At 43.5% G+C, this 22,793-nt stretch overlaps 1 protein-coding gene across 1 annotated transcript in view; it reads right to left on the bottom strand.

Annotated features, from left to right (window-relative positions):
• Positions 1–22,793, bottom strand: part of C8B (complement C8 beta chain) — a 40,850-nt gene that overhangs the window by 15,001 nt on the left and 3,056 nt on the right. Inside the window, exons 3-8 of the mRNA XM_054691540.1 lie at positions 16,165–16,321; positions 11,337–11,478; positions 8,933–9,074; positions 6,340–6,472; positions 3,639–3,836; positions 452–692 (exon numbers count right to left, since the gene is read on the bottom strand). Of these exons, the coding sequence (XP_054547515.1) occupies positions 452–692; positions 3,639–3,836; positions 6,340–6,472; positions 8,933–9,074; positions 11,337–11,478; positions 16,165–16,321 (1,013 nt within the window). The remainder of the gene's footprint in view (positions 1–451; positions 693–3,638; positions 3,837–6,339; positions 6,473–8,932; positions 9,075–11,336; positions 11,479–16,164; positions 16,322–22,793) is intronic.

Here is a 22,793-nt window from a genome sequence, read left to right as displayed (position 1 = left end):
GGGCCTGGACAGAGGAGTAGCAATATTAGCAATTTTAAAAAAGGAAGAGGAGGGCTTGCCTGGTGGCTCAGGGGTTAAAGACAGCACTATCAAGTTATCACCAGCCACTGCAGCATGGCTCCCTGACAGCCAGGGACCAACCCAAATGGAGCAGCAAACCTCTCCTGTCTCACCCGCTGCTCCCCTCAGCAGTGTATTTCAGTAGATCTATCTGTTCTGCTCCACTCTTTCTGGTGGATCCTCTCACCCCCTGCACCTCTGGCTTATACCCCAGTTCTTAAATGCATAAATAAATAAACTTACAACTTAACAAATAAACCGCCAACTAACTCCTTCCAGTAACTAACAGAAACCTCCCACATCAACTTAGAGTTCCCTTGGCAGGAGTATTCAGCAGGAGAGTGTCTGGATGCCCATCAGGAATGCCAGGAATGGGCCCTGGGTGGCCTACCTGCTCTCTCCATGGCCTCCTTGTTCATAATGAGTGTGTACTGATAAATGCCCCCGAGCACGGCCTCCGTGATGTAGTGGGTCCCGAAATCGCGGAAGAGATCTCTGTACTCCCCGTAACTGTACTCCAGGGGCAGCTGCTTGACTCTCTGAAGAAATTCATAATGGAGCATGAGGCCTCTCTGCTTCAGCTTGTATTGCGCTACTTCAAGGTCAGAGCGCGCGTGCAGAAATTTGCTTTTCTAAATGAAATACCAACATGGGAAAAACAGACCTTTAAAGTTAGGGATCTGGAGCAAGAAGATGAACTTTACAAATACCATCTGATGTTCTTGGCCTGGGGTTATCACCCTTCTAATTCCTTTAGGATACTTGAGAGAAGATGGCTTCTTTGATAAGCTTTCCATTCTCATAAATATTCTGATGTCCTTTTCAGTGTGGAAGAGCTTGCTCTTACCTCCTTCTGGTAGCACATAGGGACCGTGAAGAGTAGGGGGCCAGAAACAGGGGCGTGTGGGCCTGCTCTGATGGGATGGGGGGTTGTGCATCCACAAAGGTAACTTCATTCATGCTTATGATCTCTGAAGGAAAGCTACTCAAGAAAGAGTTGGTATGGCTCTTTAGGAAAGCTAGATGCCATCTTGCACGGTGGACGTCAACACACTACAGCCTGCACACCAAATATTCTGCCTGGCTGTGCACACGAAGTGTCATTGGAAAGGCGCCTGACCACTGCTCAGTGGCCATCATTGCTGACAGTGCTGAGTAGCTGTCAGTGGACTCCATGCCCTGCAAAGGCGAAACTACTTCCTATCAGGCCCTATGTAGGAAAAGTTTGGTGAACCCTGGGTCTTGGATTTTGAAAGGGGTGATGCTCGTTGACGGGCAAGCACCCAGGAGGGGTTACTAGAACTTGAGTTGTAAGGCAGAAGGAAGGTTAAGGGTGGGACATGTGCTGGAGCTATATTCCGCCCCAGTCTGGAGACTTCCATTCTGCTAGACCTGTCCATTCTGTAAAGCCATGGGCACGAGGTAGACCCAGGCCCCTCACGGTCATCTTGTTCTCACCCAAACCTGCCATTCTCATCATAATAGAATTTTGCATATGTGGAATGTGCGTCCCTTCCTTTTTATGTTTTTTGCCTGACACACACCAAATTATATTTTATTTGTTTAAACTTTAAAACAAATTATGAATATTTTAAAATTTGTTTTTTATTGTGGTAACCTTGCATTAAAACATTATATAAATTTCAGAGTTGCCTCATTGACAATGAACATGTGTACATACTATATTAAGATCTCCACTAAAAGTCCAATTCTACCCTTCACCACCTATTTATATTGAGGTCCCCACTTAGCTGTTACTCTGACTTGATAGATCTCTGAATTTCCTAGACACACACTTCATTCTCCAAGATTGCACTGCATTTTATACTTCCTTTATAGCCCACACTATGCTGTATTACAACTGATATAAAAATTAAGAGGAAGTTATTTACATACACATTTACCTCTCCTGCTACACTGTGAGCTTGACGGCAAGAATCATGTTGTATCTATGTTTAGGTCTCAAGTCTCTAGTGTGAACTTAATAGAATGTAAACAGGGAAGTGGGAAGCAAAGATGGGGGAAGGAGAGAGGGAGAGAGTCGATGAAAATCCTTTGAGTTCTCTCCTAAAAACGAAGCTTCTTTTAAATCATTATATATCATTCTTGAGCACTCCGGCACCCCTCCTCCTCGCACCACCATTCCGAATCTAAACATGCAAGAAACAATCCCCAAAGAGCTCAGAACCTAGAAGATGAGAAATAAGCAAAGACAATTAAAGGTGAATTAACGATTACTACCCATTTTCTGCTGGTTGATGTTTCAACAGCTGAGACCACGCTGAGCCCTCACTATTTCTTGTTTCTCATGGGAATTGCTGTAGACATTCTGTCTTGATCTCTTCCACATTCCCCTCAGATTAATTTTTTATCACATTAGATCCATATTGAAAATTCTCAGAAACTAGAGAATAAAATGCAGCTCCCTCACTCTGGAATCATGGTTTCTCAAGTCTGTGCCTGTCATCTGTTATCTAGTGTCATATCCCATCACTTCCCACTCTAATTACTCTACTTCCTTAAATCATGACCTTGGATCGTCACCTCATGGGCATCAGGGAGCAGATGATGTGATTAGATTAGTATCAGACATTTTTCTGGCAGCACGTACATTTAAAGGGATGAGTTGGGAGACAGGAGACTCTTTGGGAGGACAGGATAGGAGATGAAAAAGCCTGGACCATTTCAGATAATCAGAGTTAGATTAAGAATCCAGTGAAAAAGAATTTGGTGGTTAACAAATGTGGAAACAGAGAGAAAAGAGAGTCAAATGTGAATCTGCAATCTTTAGCTGGAAAACCGAAAAGAAAAAATGATACCTAACATAGAAAATTGAGGAGGAAGAACTTTCTTTGGAGTGTCACTATTAAGGTATCCAGGTAATGATGCTAGAAGAGAGGATGGTACAGGCCAGTGCTTAAAGAAAGGGCAGGAACAGTGATGACGGGTCATGGCTTGTCCCTGGAGGGGGAGTCAAGAGTGGAGAGGTCACTTGGGAGGCTCTGGAGTAAGAGGGAACGATGGCCTCAAATTAAAGAAAGAATAGGTGGGGATAGCAGAACCCAGAGAGGGAACTGATAAGGAACAGAAAGAAAAGAGAGGAACAGGTGCATGAAGGTGTGGTCTAGTCCCCAAATGGCCTAGGATGTCAGAGAGGAGGTTTGGAGTGACAGTGTAATTTCAGCTGAATGTTTGGAACAGAGAGTCAAATTGCTGGGGGCTAAAAAGTCTCCAGAGATGATTTAGTCTGACAAAGCTACAAAAATTAAGTGCAATGAAAATTTAGGGAAAACAGGTTTAGTAGAAAATGATGGAAAATAATTATCAGTGGTCGTGCTGTCTGACCTTTGAAAAAAATAAGTTGAGGTAAGATTAAGTTATTTTTTGTGAAAAGATTTCAAGACAACAAATACAATTGGTTAAGGGAAATAAAAAGTAATGTGGAATACATTACAAAATACATGTTTGTATTTTGTACGAACGTACAAAAAATACATGTTTGTGGTCAGGACATTTCAAATGAACACATAGAAATTGAGAAAGCAACAAAACTGTACTTACAGCATGAGAATACTTACGGTATGAGAGAATCGTTTGGTTCTGCTAATAAAATGTTTGTTGTTAGCATCTGTCTCACTAAAGCCAAATTCAAATATTCCAGCCTTTTTAAAACCAAAGCTGAAACTAGACATGCTACTTGTTTTTTCGGTGACATTATGTTCAAAATCTGAGTACGATTCATATTCAGTCAGCACAAATTCATATTTGCCTTGGGTCTAAAGGAAGAAAAAAAAAGCAATTTTTTTTTGATTGCCTTTGTCTCATATGGGCTCAGTACAAGTCAACAGACATCCACAACATTTTCATTATGTGGCAGGCACTGGACGAGGTGATTTGGATACAGAAATCTCATGGCCGAGTATGTCTACCCCTAGGTGCCCTGAGCCAGTAGGGGAGAGAGAATCACTCAATGGTGATGCTCAGAGAGGGGACTGGGTTTGGATTTCAATGGCAGAGATGCAGGAGCACATTCTGGGCTGCAGACGTGGCTTGGGCAAAGGCATGGAGGAGGAGAGAGCAGGATGTACTGCTGCAACTGTTGGGGTTCTAGTGTCATTTAATCAGAAGATGCATGACTAAGGTACAAGAAGAGGTTGTGAGAGTCCAAGCTGACATAAAAATGTTGAAACTTTCTGATTGCTGCTCTATAAGTTGGAACTTAATCTAAAGATGAGCCACGGGGCCTGCCTGGTGGCGCAGCAGTTGAGCGCTGCACTGTGAAGCTGTCTGAAGCATCTGCAGTGCTAGTTCGGTTCCCCGCTGGTCAGGGAGAACACCAGGTGGTGCAGCCAACCTCTCCTGCCTCGCCCGCTGCTCCCCTCAGCAGTGTTTTTGGTTCTTCTGCCTGTTATGTTCCCCGCTCTGGCTCTGGTGAATTTTCTCACCCTCCCGCGCTTCTGATCTATACCCCTGTTCTTGTATAAATAAATAAATAAATCTAAAAAAAAAAAAAAAAAAAGATGAGCCACAGTGGAAGTAAATGAGCCTGGGGACGATGTTACAAGAGGTAACATCACCATGGTGAGAGCATGGTGCAGGCAGTGCTGTGGGGATATGGACGGGACACAAAGATTTTTCAAGAGAACTTAGAAGTGCTATTTGCTTGAAAATCAGTGTTGTCCTTTGCACAGGAAATCTTCCTGGTGGCCCTGGCATGATGGGGCCCAGGTGGTTTCCACCCCATCCGATGAACTTCAGGATGAGTCTGCAGTTTGTACAACACTTCAGCTGCCCAGGAGGGGAAGCAGAAGCAACCCTGAGTGTGGCCTGGGGCAGGGCTGCCTGATCTGTTGTAGTCTAGTTGGGTAGCTTTAAACAAATAACCTCTATGTCTCAGTTTCTTCATCTATAAAATGCAGACGATAACTCTTACTCCCACTGGGTTTGTTCTGAGGATTGCGTTTATACTAGTGAAATACTGCATCAGGCCTGGCATAGCACTCCTAAGGTGATGGCTAAGGACAGAAGAGACTTTAGGGTGCACGTTCCCCCTGGGTTAGGAGGTATGTTAACCAGGATGATAAATATGCTGAGATTCTTCTTAAAAACAGAGGCTACTAGGGCCTTCTCCCCGGTGGCACAGTGGTTGAGCGCTGGGTTGCGAAGCTGCCAGCAGCCTCTGCAGTGCCGGTTCCATCCCCAGCCACCGGGTGAGGGTCCCACATGGCGCGCAGACCTCTCCTGCTGCCCGCTGCTCCCCTCAGCAGTGTACTTCCGTCCTTCTGCCTACTCTGCTCCCTGCTCTGGCTCTGGTGAATTCTCTCACCCTCCCGTGCTTCTGACTACCCAGTGCTTGTATAAATAAATAAATAAATAAATAAATAAATAAATAAATAAATAAATAAATAAATCTTTTAAAAACAAAGAAACAAACAAAAAACAGAGGCTACTGGGATGGCCCTGGGTGCCTTGGGGTGGGCGTGTTTGACGCTGGGCTCATTTTTTTCTTATTTGGTCAGTAAGTATGTTGGGGTGGGGGACTGGAAGAGAAGGGGAATGAGGGAGTGGCCTAACTTCAGGACTACACAATTTTAGAAGTGGGAACTATAATCAAGGTTATCCAGTGAAGCCCCCTCATCTTATAGATGAGGAAAGTGAGGTCCAGAATGGAAAAGGAACTTAGACTAAGATAAAGCTGCGTCCTGTGGCAGAGCCAGGCCTGGAAGACAGGCCTTCCCACAGGATCACAATCTCTCCTAAAGACACCTTTCTGTGAGGTTAGCTTTGAAATTTGTATGTTAGCTATAACACAGGCTTGCATGGGTAGAACATTTTGTGACTTAAGATGCCTAGAACAGGGGGCCTCCCTGGTGGCACAGGCATTTGAACATAGCACTGTGGAGCTGTCCGTAGCCTCCGCAGCGCAGGTTTGATGCTGGCTGAGGAGATACCCACATGGCGCAGCAGAACTCTCCTGTCTCGCCTGCTGCTCCCCTCAGCAGTGTATTTCAGTCAGTCTGCCTGTTCTATTCCCCACTCTGTCTCTGGTGAATCCTCTCACCCTCCCGCATATCTGGCCTGTGCCCTGGTTCTTGTATGCACGAATAAATAAATCTTTAAAAAAAAAAAAAAGATGCCTAGAACAATGCCCGATTCTAACAGGCAAGGGCTTGCTAATAATAACAACAAGATTTAATGTTTCCTGAGGCTGCAGGAAAGAGCTGCAAATGTCAGCCATCTCACTCCATGGTCCAGAGTGGCCTCCTCATTGTCACATACCTGGGGGGTGTAGCTTTCCACATTGTATGGCTTTCTGAACTTTGTGTTCAGTATGTAATGGGGGAGGCATCCGCCAGCATAATACCGGTGATCAAAGACTGGGCCCTCCAAACTGTTTGTGAACAAATTTATCCTGAAAGGAATGCACAGAGAGGGAGGTTAGGTGATCAGGTGAGTAATCACAACAGCAGACCTACTCTGTGAAACCCAAACTCTTTGGCACAGCATTCAAGGCCCTCCACATCTAGTCCAAACCAGTCTTCCTGCTTCATCCCTGGCCTCCCCAACCACAACCAATTATCCAGTCCACAGTCATTTGGGGGTGCCTGCTCTTCTTCAGATTTGCTCCTGCTCTTAGGTTCCCTGTGTCCAGAATACCATTCTAGCCACTCACTCTTATAGCTGCTACTGCTCTTTAAGATTGGGCTCTGCTGTTGCCTCGTAGGAAATCTTCACTGGCACTTGGCCTACCACTTGGGTTGGAGGCCTTCATAAGACCCCATGCTTGCTCCACTCATGCATTTCTTGTTCTGTGCTATTTCAGTTGCCTCACAAGAATAGTCTAGAATATCAGTAAGCACACAGATCTGGAGCCAGATTCCTGGAGTCAAATCCCCATTCTACCATTTACTGGCTATGTGACATTGGGAAAACCAGTGGCCCTCTCTGTAACTCAGTCTCCTCATCTGTAAAATGGGGACAGGACAAATCTTCCCCATGGGTTGCTGTGAAGGCTCCATGTTCTTGTATTGGTTAGAACATGCTTGGTCCACGACAAATGCTCGTTTTCTTTTATGTCTGCTGCCCCCACTAGATTATTTGCTCTTTGAAGATGGGTGATTTCCTTCTTAATTGCTGTAAGACCACCGTCACAAGATATTAAAAGAATTACCATTTACTGAGAGTCTAGCTGGAAACAGACACAGGAGTGGGTGCCTCAATGCATCACCTTGTCTGAAGACCTGAAGTCCTGGGCAGCAGATGTCATTATGTCCATTTAGAAAGGGTGGTGATTGGTCTCTGCTTAGACATCATTTCTGACTAAGGTAGGCCTCCATTTGTGACCAGTTCTGGCTAGCACTGGGAGTTCTTTTTTGTGGAAAGAAGCTCTTCTGCCTGACAGAACAATCTTTGGTTCTCTTTCCTGGCACAGTTGCACACATCACATGAGGTTTAGCAGTGTTTCTGTCAGCAGAGAACCATATCGCGACTATGGTCCAGCAGCTCGGCCGTCTGTCCAGGCTCACGTGGGTGGCCATTCACGCCATTCAGACTGGCGTGACTATGCTCCATGATGTTCACACAATGACTAAAATGTATTTCTCAGAAGTATGACCATTGTTTAAGCAACACATGATTACAACTTACATTTATATCTTTTATTTAACAAGTGTAATGTGGTGCTTCCCTTGCAGAGGCATTTGCATACATTTAACCTTATGAGGATTAATCCCATGCATCACATATTATTATTATACCAGTTTCACAGATGAGGAGCATGAGGCACAGAGGCCTGGTGTCTGATCTGTCTGAAGTCTCACCACCAGCAGGCGAGGCCAGGGTGTGAAGTCTGGTGCATTGGTTCAAGAGCAGTCTGCCTCCCCCAACCTACAAGCTGCCTCTTACCCCCTAGCTTATTGCAGTTACATTAGCTAGTGGATCCTTGCAGAGCTTGAAGGAAAGGCATGATCTCCCTTCATCCTTCACAGATGAAAGAACTCACAGCCCATATGGACACATGCCTGACCTGGGCCCCGTAGTCAGTGAACTCTCCTGCTTCCCCTTCTGACAGTGTCCACCAGACTCTACTGCTGGCTTGGAATGGCCACCTTACCTCCTTCTTAGCTTTGTGAACTCTGGGGATTCCCGTAACCCTTTCAGGCCCATTTCATTGTTGAGGAGATGGGGTTATAATAGCTAGCTTACAAGGTGGTGCTGAGAGGACCCCTGCTCCACAGAAAGAGACTTTCCAATGACAGCCTGTAAGGATGCAGACCTGATTTTATTTAGGAGGAAGGTGAGTTCCATTCAGGGTCACCGCTCTCCTCCCAATGCATCACCCACAGGATTTTTCACAAGTGTGAAGTGAGGCTCTCTCTCTTCCTGGAGGAGGCTGAGAAGCTGTCAAATGTGGCAGGAAAGCAGGGTGCATGCCAGGCCAGTCTGGCTCTTCTGACCTCACAGAGGACTGGACTGTCTTAGAGATGCCCAGGAGCTTGAAATGCAGGTTGACTGCAGACCCATCTTGGAAATCTATTCCTTTACTCACTACACAGGCACCTCTGCCCTGGGCTGGGTCCTATACTGAGGTCCAGAGGTATAGACACAGATGAAGCTTCCCTTGCAAGCTGTCAACAGGATTCACAGGTAATGCCTGGAAGGCACCTACGGTGGATATGAAGTAGCTGTTCATCTCTGGCCGCTGAGAGGAGCTCCTGGAAATGTTCTCAGAGAGCAAATATCAGCACCTACCATACTACAATCTTCTCAGACTGGAAAGAAAGAAGAACTCTGCATCGGCTCCTTGCCCCTTTCCTCTCCAACATCACCTTAATCTTGTGCCTTCTCACGCAACTAGTAGACAGTCACTTACCCACTGGCCAGACTGCCAATTGCCCAATATTGGTCCATCTCATGATGACATTTTTTATAAACCCTTTTACAGTTTGCTTCATCTGACCCATCTCCACAGTCGTTGTCACCATTGCAGAGAAGCCTGCGGTTTACACATCTGCCTGCGATGGAGAAAAGGTATTACAGTCATGTGGTTGCCAAGAGGAAAGCTACCATGGATGAATACCTACTATGTGCCAGACACTTTGCCAGGTCCTGAGAATCTGTTTTAATTTGTCCTGATGTGTCAGAGTGGGTTGGTAATGCGTTAAGTTTATTCCCACCCCCTCTCTCCACCAAAGGTCAATGCAGTATTTCTCAAAGCAACTTGAGGGGAGATTATTAAGGGTGGGGAAAGGGAAAGTGCCTGCCAGGTAGGAGTCCGAGCATTTGGACGGGAAGGAAGTTGGGACTTCTCTTCTTGAGGTTGGTGAGAGGAGGTGGCTTTGGTGAGTCCTGTAAGTAGTACTAGCTATGTGACAGTTTGCAGGCTACCTAACCCCTTGCCTCAATTTACTCATCTGTAAAACAGGGATGGTATCACACCCACACCCATGCCATGTGATTCGAATTAGTAAATGGAACACAAGACTCAGAGCTGGATAGGGCCACTATTGCCATTATTACTGCTTTGTGGCCCAGCATGTATGGCTGGTAAATATTTGCAACAGGACTAGTCTGATCACAAATTCTTTCCACTAAACCTCAGTGCCTTCAAGACCAGCTATTTGGGAAATTTTAAGATTATAAGAATATTTGGGCTGTATGTTTACATTTATTGGTAGCACATTTGTTTCCTTTAGACTTTGCCCCCTTTTAAGTCCTCCCTTTCTTGTCTATTCTTGAAAGAGAAAGCCCCAGAAGACAGGTGAGCCTGTTTCCTTAATGTATGAGGTCACTTTAACCAATGTTCTTGGGGAGTTAAAGGCAGAAGAATAACAATCTGATCTTTAAATGTTTCTTACAAGGCATTTAAGCTAGAGCCTGCCTGAATGGCCATTACGGCTTTGATCAGAATCATGGAACACTGGCCATAATGAGCCCACAGACACACTGTAAAAAGTCTCTCAAATTTATTGATGGGATCTTGCATTTGCAATAAGCCTTAGAAATTGCTCTAAGAATCTAACTGTTTCCTGGAAGATGGTGAAGCACAGTCCACATGGCTACAGAGAATGCAATTATAACTCCCAGCCAGATAATTTGGGGCAAAATACTCTTGTTTTTGCTGGAAACTTGCAGAAATAGACCTATGTTTGCTTGAATTAGGAAATGAATGAGTTGAAAGGGTAAGTGTTTACTTAATTATGGGGCTGATGATTTTCACTTGTGTGCTCCTTCCTTCTTTCCTCTGTCCTGTGGATAGACACCTTACCTCCTGGTTTTTTGCCTTCCTTCAACCAAAAATTCTTTATTAATATATCATAGATCAGAGGCTATGCTAGAGTAGGTGACACAGAAATGTGTAACAGGGACTATCCCTAGAATTTCTGAGTAATAAATTAAAGACCCACCCTGTTACCCTGTTGCACGCTTTGCAGCCTGTGCTGAGGCCCTGCCTCTCGGAGGTCCAGCAGAATTCAGTCTGCAAAGAGCTTTCAAAGCCATTGTGCATTTTATGCTTATAACAAACTCATAAGTTAATAATATCATTTCCTATTTTCTTTTTTTTTTATAGAGGCATGTTTTTATTTATTTGTTTGTTTTGTTTATACATGCACTGGGTACAGTGAGAAGCACAGGAGGGTGAGAGAATTCACCAGAGCCAGAGCGGGGAGCAGAGCAGGCAGAAGGACCGAAGTACACTGCTGAGGGGAGCAGCGGGCGGCAGGAGAGGTCTGCGCGCCGTATGGGTGTGGGACCCTCCTCCGGAGGCCAGGGAGCAGCCGGGGATCGAACCGGCGCCGCATAGGCTGTAGGCAGCTTCGCAACCCAGCGCTCAACCACTGTGCCACCGGGAAGGCCCTCATTTCCTATTTTCTGTTGAGAAAACCAACATGCAAAAAAGTTAAATGACCTCATGTTTGGTCACCAAAATAAGACTTGACTCAGGATTTCCAGGTGTAGCACACACACTTCGGGTGTTATTGATGTCAGTGAATGGGAAGTGAATCCTCCAATTTCCAATCACAGCTTTCCCATTTATCTGCTTTATGCCCTATGGCAAGTAATGTTTCCAAGTCTCAATTCCATAATTTCTAAAATGGGCATAATAATAACATCTGCTTGATGTATGTTTGAAATAATATATGTGAAAGAGGTCAGAGAGTTGAGGACAAGAAGCTCCCTGGCCTGACACAGGACCTGGTCCTGAGCACTGGTGTCCAATATCAGGAGTCATTGCTCACTGGCCTGTGCCCCCTCCTAGTCCTGAGACCCTTTACCTGTCTGTGCACACTTGAAGCCTTCACACCGCACTTGACTTCTGCATGGTTTATTGGTAACACAGTCTTCAATTTCCTTGTCCGAGAAGCTGCATGGTTCCCCATAGAACTGAGCAGGCCGGAGCAAGTAGGTGTGTCTGTACTGCAGTAGAGAGAAACAAGGTGAACTAAGGGCACTCACTGGCCCAAGTTTGGGTTGCAGAAGAGCATCCAATTATCTGATGGCTGCTCTCCAAGTCGTCTGTGTCTCACCACTTATATACATAAGGATCTATGTGGTCATCAACTGTTTGCCTGGAAGCTTCTCCAACTACATTGTAAGCTCTCTGAGGGCAAGGACTTTATATCTCAGTAAAGGTTTACTGAATATGAGATGTGTGAGCTTGGGAGTCAAAAAGTAGGAAGAGTAGCAAGGAGATTTGATACAGCCAGTTCAGTGATATAAAACCACAATCTCTCAGTTTGGTTACTTTAATGAGTTGATTCAAGTATTCTCATTTACTCAGTGTCTTCTAAATGAAGAAGCACTTTGGAGTCTCAATTGACTCTGATACTCTCTAGTAATGTGACATTGGGAAAGTTACTTAATTTAACCTTTGTGATCTCAATTTACTGATCTGTAAAATAAGGGTAATGAGTTACCTAAATGTACAGTTATGGTGTTTCAATTACACACACACACACACACACACACACACACTCACATAACGTCTCATGATGTTGTCTGGTATATTGTAGATATTCAATTTTTTGAACTTAATTTTCTTTTTTCTGCAAATAATTTTTAGCAGTCAGTATTACTGTATTTCTACCTTCTTGTTTGTTTATTACAAAAATATAGAATTGCTTAAATTGAGTTGATTGAGACACCCAATGTTGAAAAATGCAGGTGATATTTGTGTTTGTTATTTGCTTTTTAAAAAATATTTATTTATTTATATGTATAAGAACTTGGGTCAAGGCCAGAGGTGGGGGGCTGATAGGATTCACCTGAGACAGAGTGGGGAACAGAACAGGTGGACTGACTGAAATACACTGCTGAGGGGAGCAGCGGGCAAGTCAGGAGAGGTCTGCTGTACCATGTGGGTAGCTCCCTGGCCAGGGATCAAACTCATGCTGCAGAGGCTGCAGATAGCCTCATAGGCTGCGTCTTAACCCCTTGTGCCACCAGGGAAGCCCGATTATTTGCTTTTAATTACAGTCATGCCCTCCTGCCTGCCCACAGGAAGTCACACATGGTGGCAGTGGAGTTGGCAGGGACACCAGGCAGGGACCACACAGAGAGGTAGGTGCCATGGTAGGGGAAGTACAAAGAACTCTGTAAATTACAGAGTTGCCCTAATTGTAAGAGGATTGTAGAAGGCTTCAGCAGCAAGAGACATCTAATCCGAGACCTGAAGGATGAGTAGGGATATCAGGCACATGGAGAACTGGCAGAAAGAAGAAGGAGCAATGCAGTTTGGGTGGAGGAAATTGCTGTGCCAAACTAAGAGACTAGAGAAAATATGCTTTGTTCCAAAAAACAGAGAAGAAATTCATCATGGCTGCAGAGAAGAAGGCAAAGAGAGAATGGTAAGAGCTGCAGACGGACAAAGTAAGAAACCCAGCAGGCAGTGTTTTCAGGCTACAGTAAGTCAGGTTTAGTGCTTTATTATGGGGCAATATGGATGGCCTCCAAGTGCTAGTTACAGTCAAGATTTGATGCAACAAAATGGTAAAAAAAGGATTTAAATCCCTTTGCAGAATGACATGCTAATCAGGCATAATTATTATTTGTATGACATCTGAAAATCTACAAACAAGACACAGACACCATTCACTTCTCCCCCTTTGCATTTCCAGAGGGTCTTTCTTCCAGGAAGGCTGAGGCTAGCAGGACAGGGGTAAGGTCTGCAAAGAAGACTGTTGGAAGACTTGCCCCCCAGATGCCAGAGACAAACAAGGTTTGGTGTATGTGGAAATGATAGGCAAAATATATCCCCTAATTCCAGCTGAATGATTTTGATGAGCCCCAGCCTGTAACCTTGCAGATAGTGATGATAGCCACAGATGGAGAGTGTAGAGCAAGAACTAGGAGTGAAGAGCTCTGTCTGTCTGGCTGGCTGGTTGGACGACTCATGCTGAGTCTTCCTGGTTTATAGTGCAGATGAAGCAATTATCCAGATAATTGGATCAATGTCGATAACTTCAGCAACTGAGAACTGAATGATCCTTCTTGGCTCTCCACATTGATCCAATTAACTGTGTGATTGTCCTGGGCCTATTTCCACAGCCTTTTTAGGGTCCTTGCCCATGGCTGGTTTGATTTCCCAAGGAGCTGGGGAAATGACAACCATTCTCTTTTCTCTGAAACATCTGCTGGTCTCAGAGCTGGCATCCCGGGTCAGCCCTTTTATGACAAAGGGAGACTGAAGGACAGATACTGCTGAGACTGTATATTTAAAATGGTAGGACACTAGCCAAGAAGTCAGCGGCCTGAATTCAAGGCCTGTATTTGCTACTAAGTGAACTTGAGAAATCACTTACCTACTTTGAGTCTGTTCCTCTATTTACCTAACAAAGTGTAACAACTATCCTTTCTTTCTTACACAGATGTCAGAAAATATGAGATCAAACAACACATTTGTAGGGTAAGGTAAAAGTATCAGGCTTTTCTGCCCTCCTGCCATTAGGATAGGTGACAGAACCCTGTGATCCTGAATACATGTGTGATGGCGGGCATCTGGAGTAGGGTGTGGGCATAGGTAGATGGGATTCACTTGGGCTAAGACTGGGCTTTTAAGGGCGGCATCACGGGGATGCTAGTAGAAGCCGAGAGAAGCAGAAAACAGAGAAGCAGAAGCAGAACCACGAGGAGCAGAGCAGCAGAGACCACCAGGGAACATCGGGGAGCCCAGATAGAGTGAAGACTTCCTGGGGGCCGGGAGGCTGGTAGCCTCCCCTGCCTGCTGCATACCTGGTAAATCCCAATAAAAGCCTGAAAAACCACCAAGGGCTCCAGGACTCTGAATCCTCCCTTACCCCATCTGCTGAGATCATAGAAAACCTGCCCTGTGCCCATTCCTGCCCCTACAACATTATTTTTGGAGCACCTATGTTGCATCAGAAATTGGTATATACATTGAAGCTGTGGAATTGAATAAACCTCCAACAGTTCACCATTTAGTGGAACCTAATAATAAAGAGAAAGTAAATGATACCCACCAGGAACAGGAGGACTAGGGAGCTTTTGCAGCTCATAAAAGGGTACCAACATATTTGCAAATGGGGCCAAGAAATCAGGGAAGGCTTCTCAAAAGAGGTGGCCCCTGAGTGTTTCAATTTGAGTAGGTTTTGACCAGTGAGGGATGTGGTAGGGTCACTCCTGCCTGCAATCACAGCATGAATAAAGGCACAGAGAACATGAAATAGTGAGAGACATGTGTTCACAGTACTGGAGTGGGGGTTGTTTCATGTGTGCAGGAAGACTCCTCTTAAGTTCTAGGCCACAAGCATTTTTACCATATAACCGAATGGCCATAAGGCATTTGCTGTTAAAAAAAAAAAAAAAAGATAAAACCACCAGTAATAAAAGATGGGCATTAATTTAAAAGGGTAATAATTTAATAAGTCACTTTTCTTTTGCTAAAATTTCTTCATTAAGAGAGCTACCAGTTTCCAAAAAATAGAATGCATATTTGTGAGTTTTGTATTGGATAGGGGAAGCCTAAACCACAGCCTGATCTTTTGTTTGACAAACAAGGTGAAGGCTGCTGCTATTTCTTGTCATTACAGGTAACATGTAACTGATAGTAAAAATCCATCTGGCCTACATTTAAATGTTCCATCACTTGCTAAGTTCTTATATTTCACCAATTCATCTTAGCCAGATTCTGTGCCAAATACCAAAATTCTGTTGATATCTTGCTCTCCATATTAAATACCAACAATGTCACCATTTTCAAGAAATTTACCAAGAATCAATTCTTTTGCGGGGAATAGGAAGATCTTGATTCTTCTATTCCCTCTAACTTTCTATATTGCATGATTAGGTAAAGGGAGCATAAGAGCCATAGTAACTAAATTAGCTTAAGAACCAAGAATTAAGCTTCTCAGAGATTGTGAACTACTAGTCTCTTCTGTATTTGACTTAATTTGGTAAAACTTATGATTTGGGTGTCTGGGAAGGATGACTATACTAGCCCAAGGAAGTCCAAACTGATATGGATAGCTCTCATCCATTGTTTCCAGACAGTCATATGTACTCATCACCTTATTGACCAAACTTGAAACCAGTCAAGCCAAACTGTCAACCAGGTATTTTATCTTATACTTCAAATTGCCTGATGGCTAATCAGTAAGATGGCAAAATGTTGGCAGTGAAAATACTAGCAGCAAAGGACTTGTGGAGACTCTACTGGACAAAGTTTTATGCAGATGTAGGTCGGGTATAGGTCATGGAAGGTCTTGACTACCCTGACACTGCATTTAAATCCTAAGGCCATGGGGAGATTCTGAATGGCTATAAGTTTGGGAAAAGACAGGCCAGACCAGATAATGTTTGATGGAGCCCCTTAGTGACACCATGAAAGACAGGTTGACAGGGCAAGATTGGAGACAGGAAGGTGAATTAGGTAGCTACAAACATGAGCAAGACCAACATTTGGAAACAAAAGAGACAATCAAAGAGAGGACTTAATTGCTACTTAGAAGCACAGAGGACTATGACTCACATTGAAATCCATACAAGGTCCTACTATGGGGCAGGTTTTTTCTAGTGCCTCAGCCAGTCTTACTGAAAATTAGGACTCCTGGCAGCTCAGAGCACTGCTGGTGTCTGGGTACTTACTCTTTTCTTCTGACAGGGATCACATGTGGTCCAGGAGGACCAGCTGGACTGTTCACAATCAATAGGCATTGGCTTGAGGTCTATGCTCCGGGTGTGTCTACTCTTGGTGATGCTCTTGTTGACTGCATTTGACTCAAGAGAGCGCAGCCTTTCACCTCTAAATGGTCATCAGGAGAGAAGAGAGTCAAGTATCAGAAAGGAATTAAGTATATATCCTACCATCTATCCATCAAGAAATATATATTTGCTCATTTGTGCAAGGTTATTAGTTTATCATTCAAGTATAGGTTCACGGATCACAGCAAATATTTATTGAACCTGCAGTAAGTGCTTGACATTGTGGTTAGTTGTGGTTAAAAGAGTATTGAACTCAGGTCAAAAGTCCATCAGCAGCAGGGTGATCTTGTCTGGATTTTCAAACTGTATGAGTTTCCCTTTTCTCACCTGCATAATGGAAGGATCATACATACAGGCGAGGTTTAAATAAGAAAGTATATGGTGAAAGCAAAAACATATAAACTTTAAAGTGCTGTGGATATGCAGGGAATACAACCACAGCTGTAATAGGATCTTAAGCAATTAACTCCCATCTGTAAACCTTTTTTATGCCCTCTCACATATGAAACATTTGTTGAGAAAGAACCATATTCAGTATAGTATGCTCAAGAGGGATACAGAGAAATATAACACATAGGTTCTTCCTGGAGGAACATTTAGTTTGTCTTGTAATAGGAAAAGAGAAATGTGTCTCATGTCCTAGATCTTCCAGACTTTATCCAGTAGGTGAGGTTTTTTAAGCATGCAGGATTCAGTCGTGCTTTCTGACACTGCTGTCACAGTAGTATGGAGGCTAGATGGGGCAGGGAGACCTGGAAACAGGAAAAAAGGGTGCAATGCTTATGCAATAGAACCCCTGAATGATGTGAGCCTGAACTATAGCAATGTTGTAGGAGAAAGAGGAGGACAGAGTCATGAGGCATTGTTCGGGTGAAAAGGAGAGTGATGGATAGAATATAAGTTAGAGAGAGAAAGCATTTTAGGTTGATGTCAGTTTCCAGTTTGAATGTGGATGGGTGGAGAACAAAAGAGCAAAGAAGTTTGTTGGGGTAGGTGTGGTTGGGATATGCTGAGTTCTAGCTCTGCAAGGAACAGCCATGTAGAGTCAATTATCCAGTAACTGATTCCTCTATGGGTTTGGAACAGGAGAGAGATTTGCTTTAGAGATAGAGCTCAGTTCATGAAAACCATGAGAAACTATGGGAGGAATCACACAGTCTAGCAATCCACATCTGGGTATTTATCAGAAAAAATACAAAATCAATTATTCAAATTACATTGGCACCTCTATATTCACTGCAGCATTATTCACATTAGCCAAGAGTTGAAAACAATCTAAGTACCCACTGACAGAGTAGATAAAAGGGATGTAGTATATGTATACACGCACACACGCACACACGCACACACACACACACATATGACTGGATAAAGTTTGGAAGAGCTAGTACATGACACACACACACACACACATACACAATGGGCACTATTTAGCTATAAAAAATGTTGCCTTTTGTGACAACATGGATGGAACCTGAAGGTATGATTCTCTGCAAGATAAGTCACACAGAGAATGACAAAGGCCATATGATTTCACTCAGATGAAGAAACAAGGATAAAGAAGATAAAAAAGAAAGCAAACAAAACAAAATACAAGCAAAGATACACTTAATATAGAGAACAGATTAGGGGGTAAAGAGGCTAGGGGATGGGTAAAATGGATAGGGAAGTCAATTCTATGGTGGTGGGTGGAAAATAGACTTTTGTTGATGATCAAGACGAAGTATACATGGATGTCAAATTGCAATACCGTATACTTGAAAGTTATATAATGTATATTCCAGTGATGCTACTTCAGTAAACATTTGTAAAAGCTATGGAAGGAGAGGAGGTTATTCTGGAGAGAAGCTGGCCAAGGACAAGTCTTTGGGGAGTATCAGTGCCACCAACCATCCAGAAGAGACTAATGGACCCCCCACTTGGGCACAGAGTTGGAGTGGGTGGGTGAGGCTGGGGTGGGTAGGGGAGGCAGAGGGTATCACATCTGCAGAGCAGTCAAACAACATGAGACCTAAAATATGCTTGAAAATCAAGGCAACCCAATCCTTTCTGTTGGTTCCTGGCACACAGTAGGGCATCGAGTACAAGAGCAAACAAATGACCAGGCATGTTACTTAATCTGTCTAAGGCTTCAGGTTCTCCATGTATCTGTGATGGATGTATTATGATGTCTATTATTTTCCATCTATAAGAGGGTATGGCACTGTGATGTCCTATGTAATCTATATTCCTTTTTAAGGCAAAAAAAAAAAAAAAAAAAAGAGGAGAAAGAGAACTAAGTTCGCCGAATACCCTGGCTGTGCTAAGCCCTGTTTGTGCCATTTCATCCATGCTATCTCATTTCATCTTCACAGCAGAGCATGGAGCACTGACACCTGCACAGATGAGGGAAGTGACCAAGAGTCATGAGCCACTATGTGCTGGAGTTGGGGTCTGTGCCGAGGTCTGCTTGATCCTAGAGCCTGGGCTATGTCCATGGCCCCAGCTGCCTGGAAGGGAAGTGGGCCAGGTCCCTGCCACTAGTCCCGCTGCATCTAGGCAAGATCTCTTTCATTCCTGTGTCCAAGATTGAGTCATTAGGGAGAGCAGCACAGAGTTTCCACTGTCTCAAAGATATAGTCTATCACTCTAGACAAGGTCATTAACAATATATCTGACTTGGCAAAAGTCCTAAAAAGAGGATAATATTAACTATAGTGAAATCCATTTCCATGACTGCCCCAGAGACCAGCAAAAATCAATTGCCTAGTAAAGTTGGATCTTTAACGAAAGGTCAAAGACACTACTGGAAACCACAGATGGGTACAGCGGTTGTGTGAGGCATGATGCTGCACACCAGCAGGGGGGTTGCTCAGAAGGTGCTCTTATTTGCTAATTTGCCCAGGCTTGACCAAACAATATTGTCTGTAATTTAGCTCTTCGAAATGTGTATTTGACAGCTCTGCAATCCTCTTCTGATTTGACCAAGAAACAGTTACTATCAACCTAGTTCTGGGGCACAGTTGATTCTGAGTGTCTAAGTAATGTGCACACACTCTATTAAGAGTCACAATTATTTTCTTCTTTGAGATTTGAAGCCTGTTAATGGGCAAGATGATCGCTTATAGAAGGAACTTGGCAAAAAAGTAGTTATAACCAACAGATCTCTCATTTTTGTACCCAATTTTCATTATGGAGGTGGCGATATAATGAAGTAATCAGCTGAATAAATAGTATGTTTGTAAATTACATCAGCTAATATGTGTGTGGCTTATTAGTACAATAAAATGCGAATCTGAAAGAAAGGCTGGCATTAAATTGCATCTTTAGTTCCTGGGAAGAGCATGGGGCCAAAAGGACATACTCAGTCAGGACCCCTGTATATGGATGTCACTGCATCTTCCATACCTATGAATTACTATTAAAAACAGACAGAAATTTGAAAAAAAAATGAATATTTTCACCAAGTGAGTTGACTTATATCATTCAAAATCCTCTGTATGTTTTTTGTTTTTTTTTTTTTTTTTTTTGTGGGACCCTCAATGGTGGCCGGGGACTGAACCGGTGCTGCAGAGGCTGCGGGCAGCCTCGCAGCCCAGCACTCAACCACTGCGCCACCAGGGGAGGCCCAAAATCCTCTGTATGTTTTTAATTTAAAAATGAAATAAATATGTATTATAACATTATGACAAATACAATAAAGAAAATAATAAAGACAATAATAAACACCCATGTGCTCACAACCAGGATTGATTCTTATTAACATTTTGATATCTTTCCTTCAAATCTATTTTTTAAATAACCAGAAAGAACACACTGGCAAAGCACAGTAAAAATAATCCTTAGACTTAGTAAAAAACAAACTAGTTATCGAGGGGATGGGAGCTGGGGTCAGGGGAGGGATAGGGAAGGAAGGGACTGGGACTGGGGCATAGAGGCTTCGTGGAAGGTGAGAGAAGTGTGTGCACATGGGGAGGTGTGAAGTTGTACCCCCCCCCCATTATATACATATATATGTCTTTTTTTTTTTTTTTGCAAATTAATACAATTTGAGGGAAAAATGCTATAAATTTCAGTTAATTTTTACACTAGTTCCATTCCCCTCTCCTCCTCTTTAGGGGGAACTATTTTCATGAATTTCATTTGTACCCTTCCAGGCTTTTAGGTATTTTTGCACAGCAACGTGATAATAGTGCTTCTATGTGTTTTCCCATACCGCGCACACGCCTAAAGCTGGCTTTTGCCATTTCCATTATCTTTCTGACGCCTGGCCATGGTGGTTCACAGAGATCTACTTTTTTTTTTTTTTTACTAGATGTTCCATCCTAAGACATAAATTGCATTTGACTTATCCTTTCTCTTTTTTAAGTTTCATTTATATTTTCTGAATGTCATGCAATTGCAAATAATGCTGCAATAAACCCCCACTGCAGCTCCTTCGAACGTGTCCTTCTACCTGAGTTCTGGCAAGAAGGTGCCTTTCCTTGAGGTGTGGGGAGTGCTGTTGCCAGCATGTGGATGTAGGCCTTCTATCTCCCACTATCTTTCTAACAGGAGACTCTGATCAAAATAAAGATGGATCCATCTAGGACGGCAGGATTAGGTCAGCAGTAAATTGTGAACCATCAGCTTATATAGATGGGGTGCGTCAACGTATTTTGGCTTCTGTGGAAATGCCCTGACACAACAACTTTCTTGTCACACACAATTTGTTAGGCAGCTGCATCCCCTTTGCAAAGAGCATCCTTCCTCTTTGCTAAAAGGAGCAGCTTCTGGGTGGCAGGTTTTCAATTTCTCTTCTCTCTGTCATTTGCTGCTGTAGACATGAAATTTAAAGCAACATCTCAGGGCAACAACTATGGGGCCCAGAGATAGAGAAAAGGCAGAGCCCAGCAAGGCAGACACACAATGCAGATGGAAAAAGAGATGTGGCTTAGCCAGAAGAAGAAAGACGCAGGGATATGCAAGGGCTCTGCAAGCAGGGGGAAAAAAAAAAAGAAACTAGATTTGAATCCACTTTTTGTTACGTATTAAGTGAGTAGCTTTAGGATGGTTACATTCTCTCTCTGAGCCTCAGTTTCCCTCTGTGGAAAATTGTCAACAGTAGCACCAAGATCAACTAGCTCCAGAATTAAAGCTTACGTGTCTGAGTGTCCTCTACATAGTGTAAATAAATAAATCACAGGTCTTAGGACAATGCATGATTATTTCATCTGACTTGATTACAAGAGAACTAATATGAAAAACTTTCTTGGCTAATGTGAAGGAAGTCCCTGTGCTTTCTGTTCTAGAACTAAAGACAAGGATCCACTTCACATCAAGAATTCAAACACCATGTTCAGGACTCCCCCATGGGGGTTGTGGAGGCACCAGTGTGTTAGCCTGGATTTAGGGAAGGCCTTGAGACCCACTAAACCTGAATGATTCTCTCTTGTCTGAAGATCAGTTTGTTCTTCTCCATGGTACAAATAAGAGATAGATCCCATCATGTGACATTGCTGGAAAATTAAGTTTTCCCAGTCTGCATTCAAGTCACCCACTTACTCTACCTCCACTTCCTACCACAGAATGAACTTTTTCATTCATAAACGATGGTGCTCCTCTGCCTGAAATCCTTCCCCAGCTGCCCATTCCCAGAGAAGGAGGCTGAAGCCCCCAGCTGGCAATCAATGACCCCAGCTCCACTCACATCTGACTCCTGCTACCTCCTACTCTGTGTGGTCTCTTGTAGTTCCCAGATTGGCCTGTGCTCAGCTTGCTGAAGTGGACTGGAAGTGTCCAGAACAAGCCAGGCTCTCTCGCACTTTCTTCCCAAGTCTTTGCCTCAGCTACTTCCCCTGACAGCAGCTCCCTTTGCCCCTAGGCTATTTGGCAAACACCTATTCATTTGTAAAGCTCCAGCTCCAGAGGGTCTCTCCAGGGGTAATGAGACCAGGGTATGTGTCCACTGGCTACTAGTGCTCATATTGAGAGGTTGTGCTGAGCTAGCACTGAATAAAAGGAAAGGCATTAGCCTTCTTCATATAAGACTGCTCACAAGGAGGCCTAGGAGGCCTGAGTGCTTCAACTCATGGTAGGGGCTTCCAAGCTCCAGAAAGATCCCCCAATTTCTCAGTCACTGGAACCCAAATTCAAGCATTCACTCAAATTGTTTAAGCTTTCACTCTGATATTTTTCTGTCTTTAACGCTATTAATGTATACCAAAAGTTGACGGAAAAATAGGTTAGTATTTAACTGCTGGGAACATCTAGAGTGTGTGTGTGTGTGTGAGTGTGGAGGGGAGGGGAGAGAGAGAGGGAGAGAGACTGATTGAGAATATCAGATCCCAAAGATTTGGGGTTGGTAAGTGGATAGAATGGGTCACTCTCAAGATCACTGATATGAATTAGTTCTTTTTTCCCGTATATAACAAATCTTTTGCATAAAAAAAATCACACCAAAGCTTTGGTCAGAATACAGAACAAGTACCCTATTCTACTCAGCATGCCAAAATACATTTAAGCATGTCAGTTTTATACAAGAACTTTTGTTG

Source organism: Talpa occidentalis, unplaced genomic scaffold (assembly GCF_014898055.3).
Source record: "Talpa occidentalis isolate TD23 unplaced genomic scaffold, MPIMG_talOcc4v2.1 talOcc4.9, whole genome shotgun sequence".
Classification (NCBI taxonomy): domain Eukaryota; kingdom Metazoa; phylum Chordata; class Mammalia; order Eulipotyphla; family Talpidae; genus Talpa; species Talpa occidentalis.
Note: the sequence above shows the minus strand (reverse complement) of the source record. Positions and strands in the feature narration are given on the sequence as shown.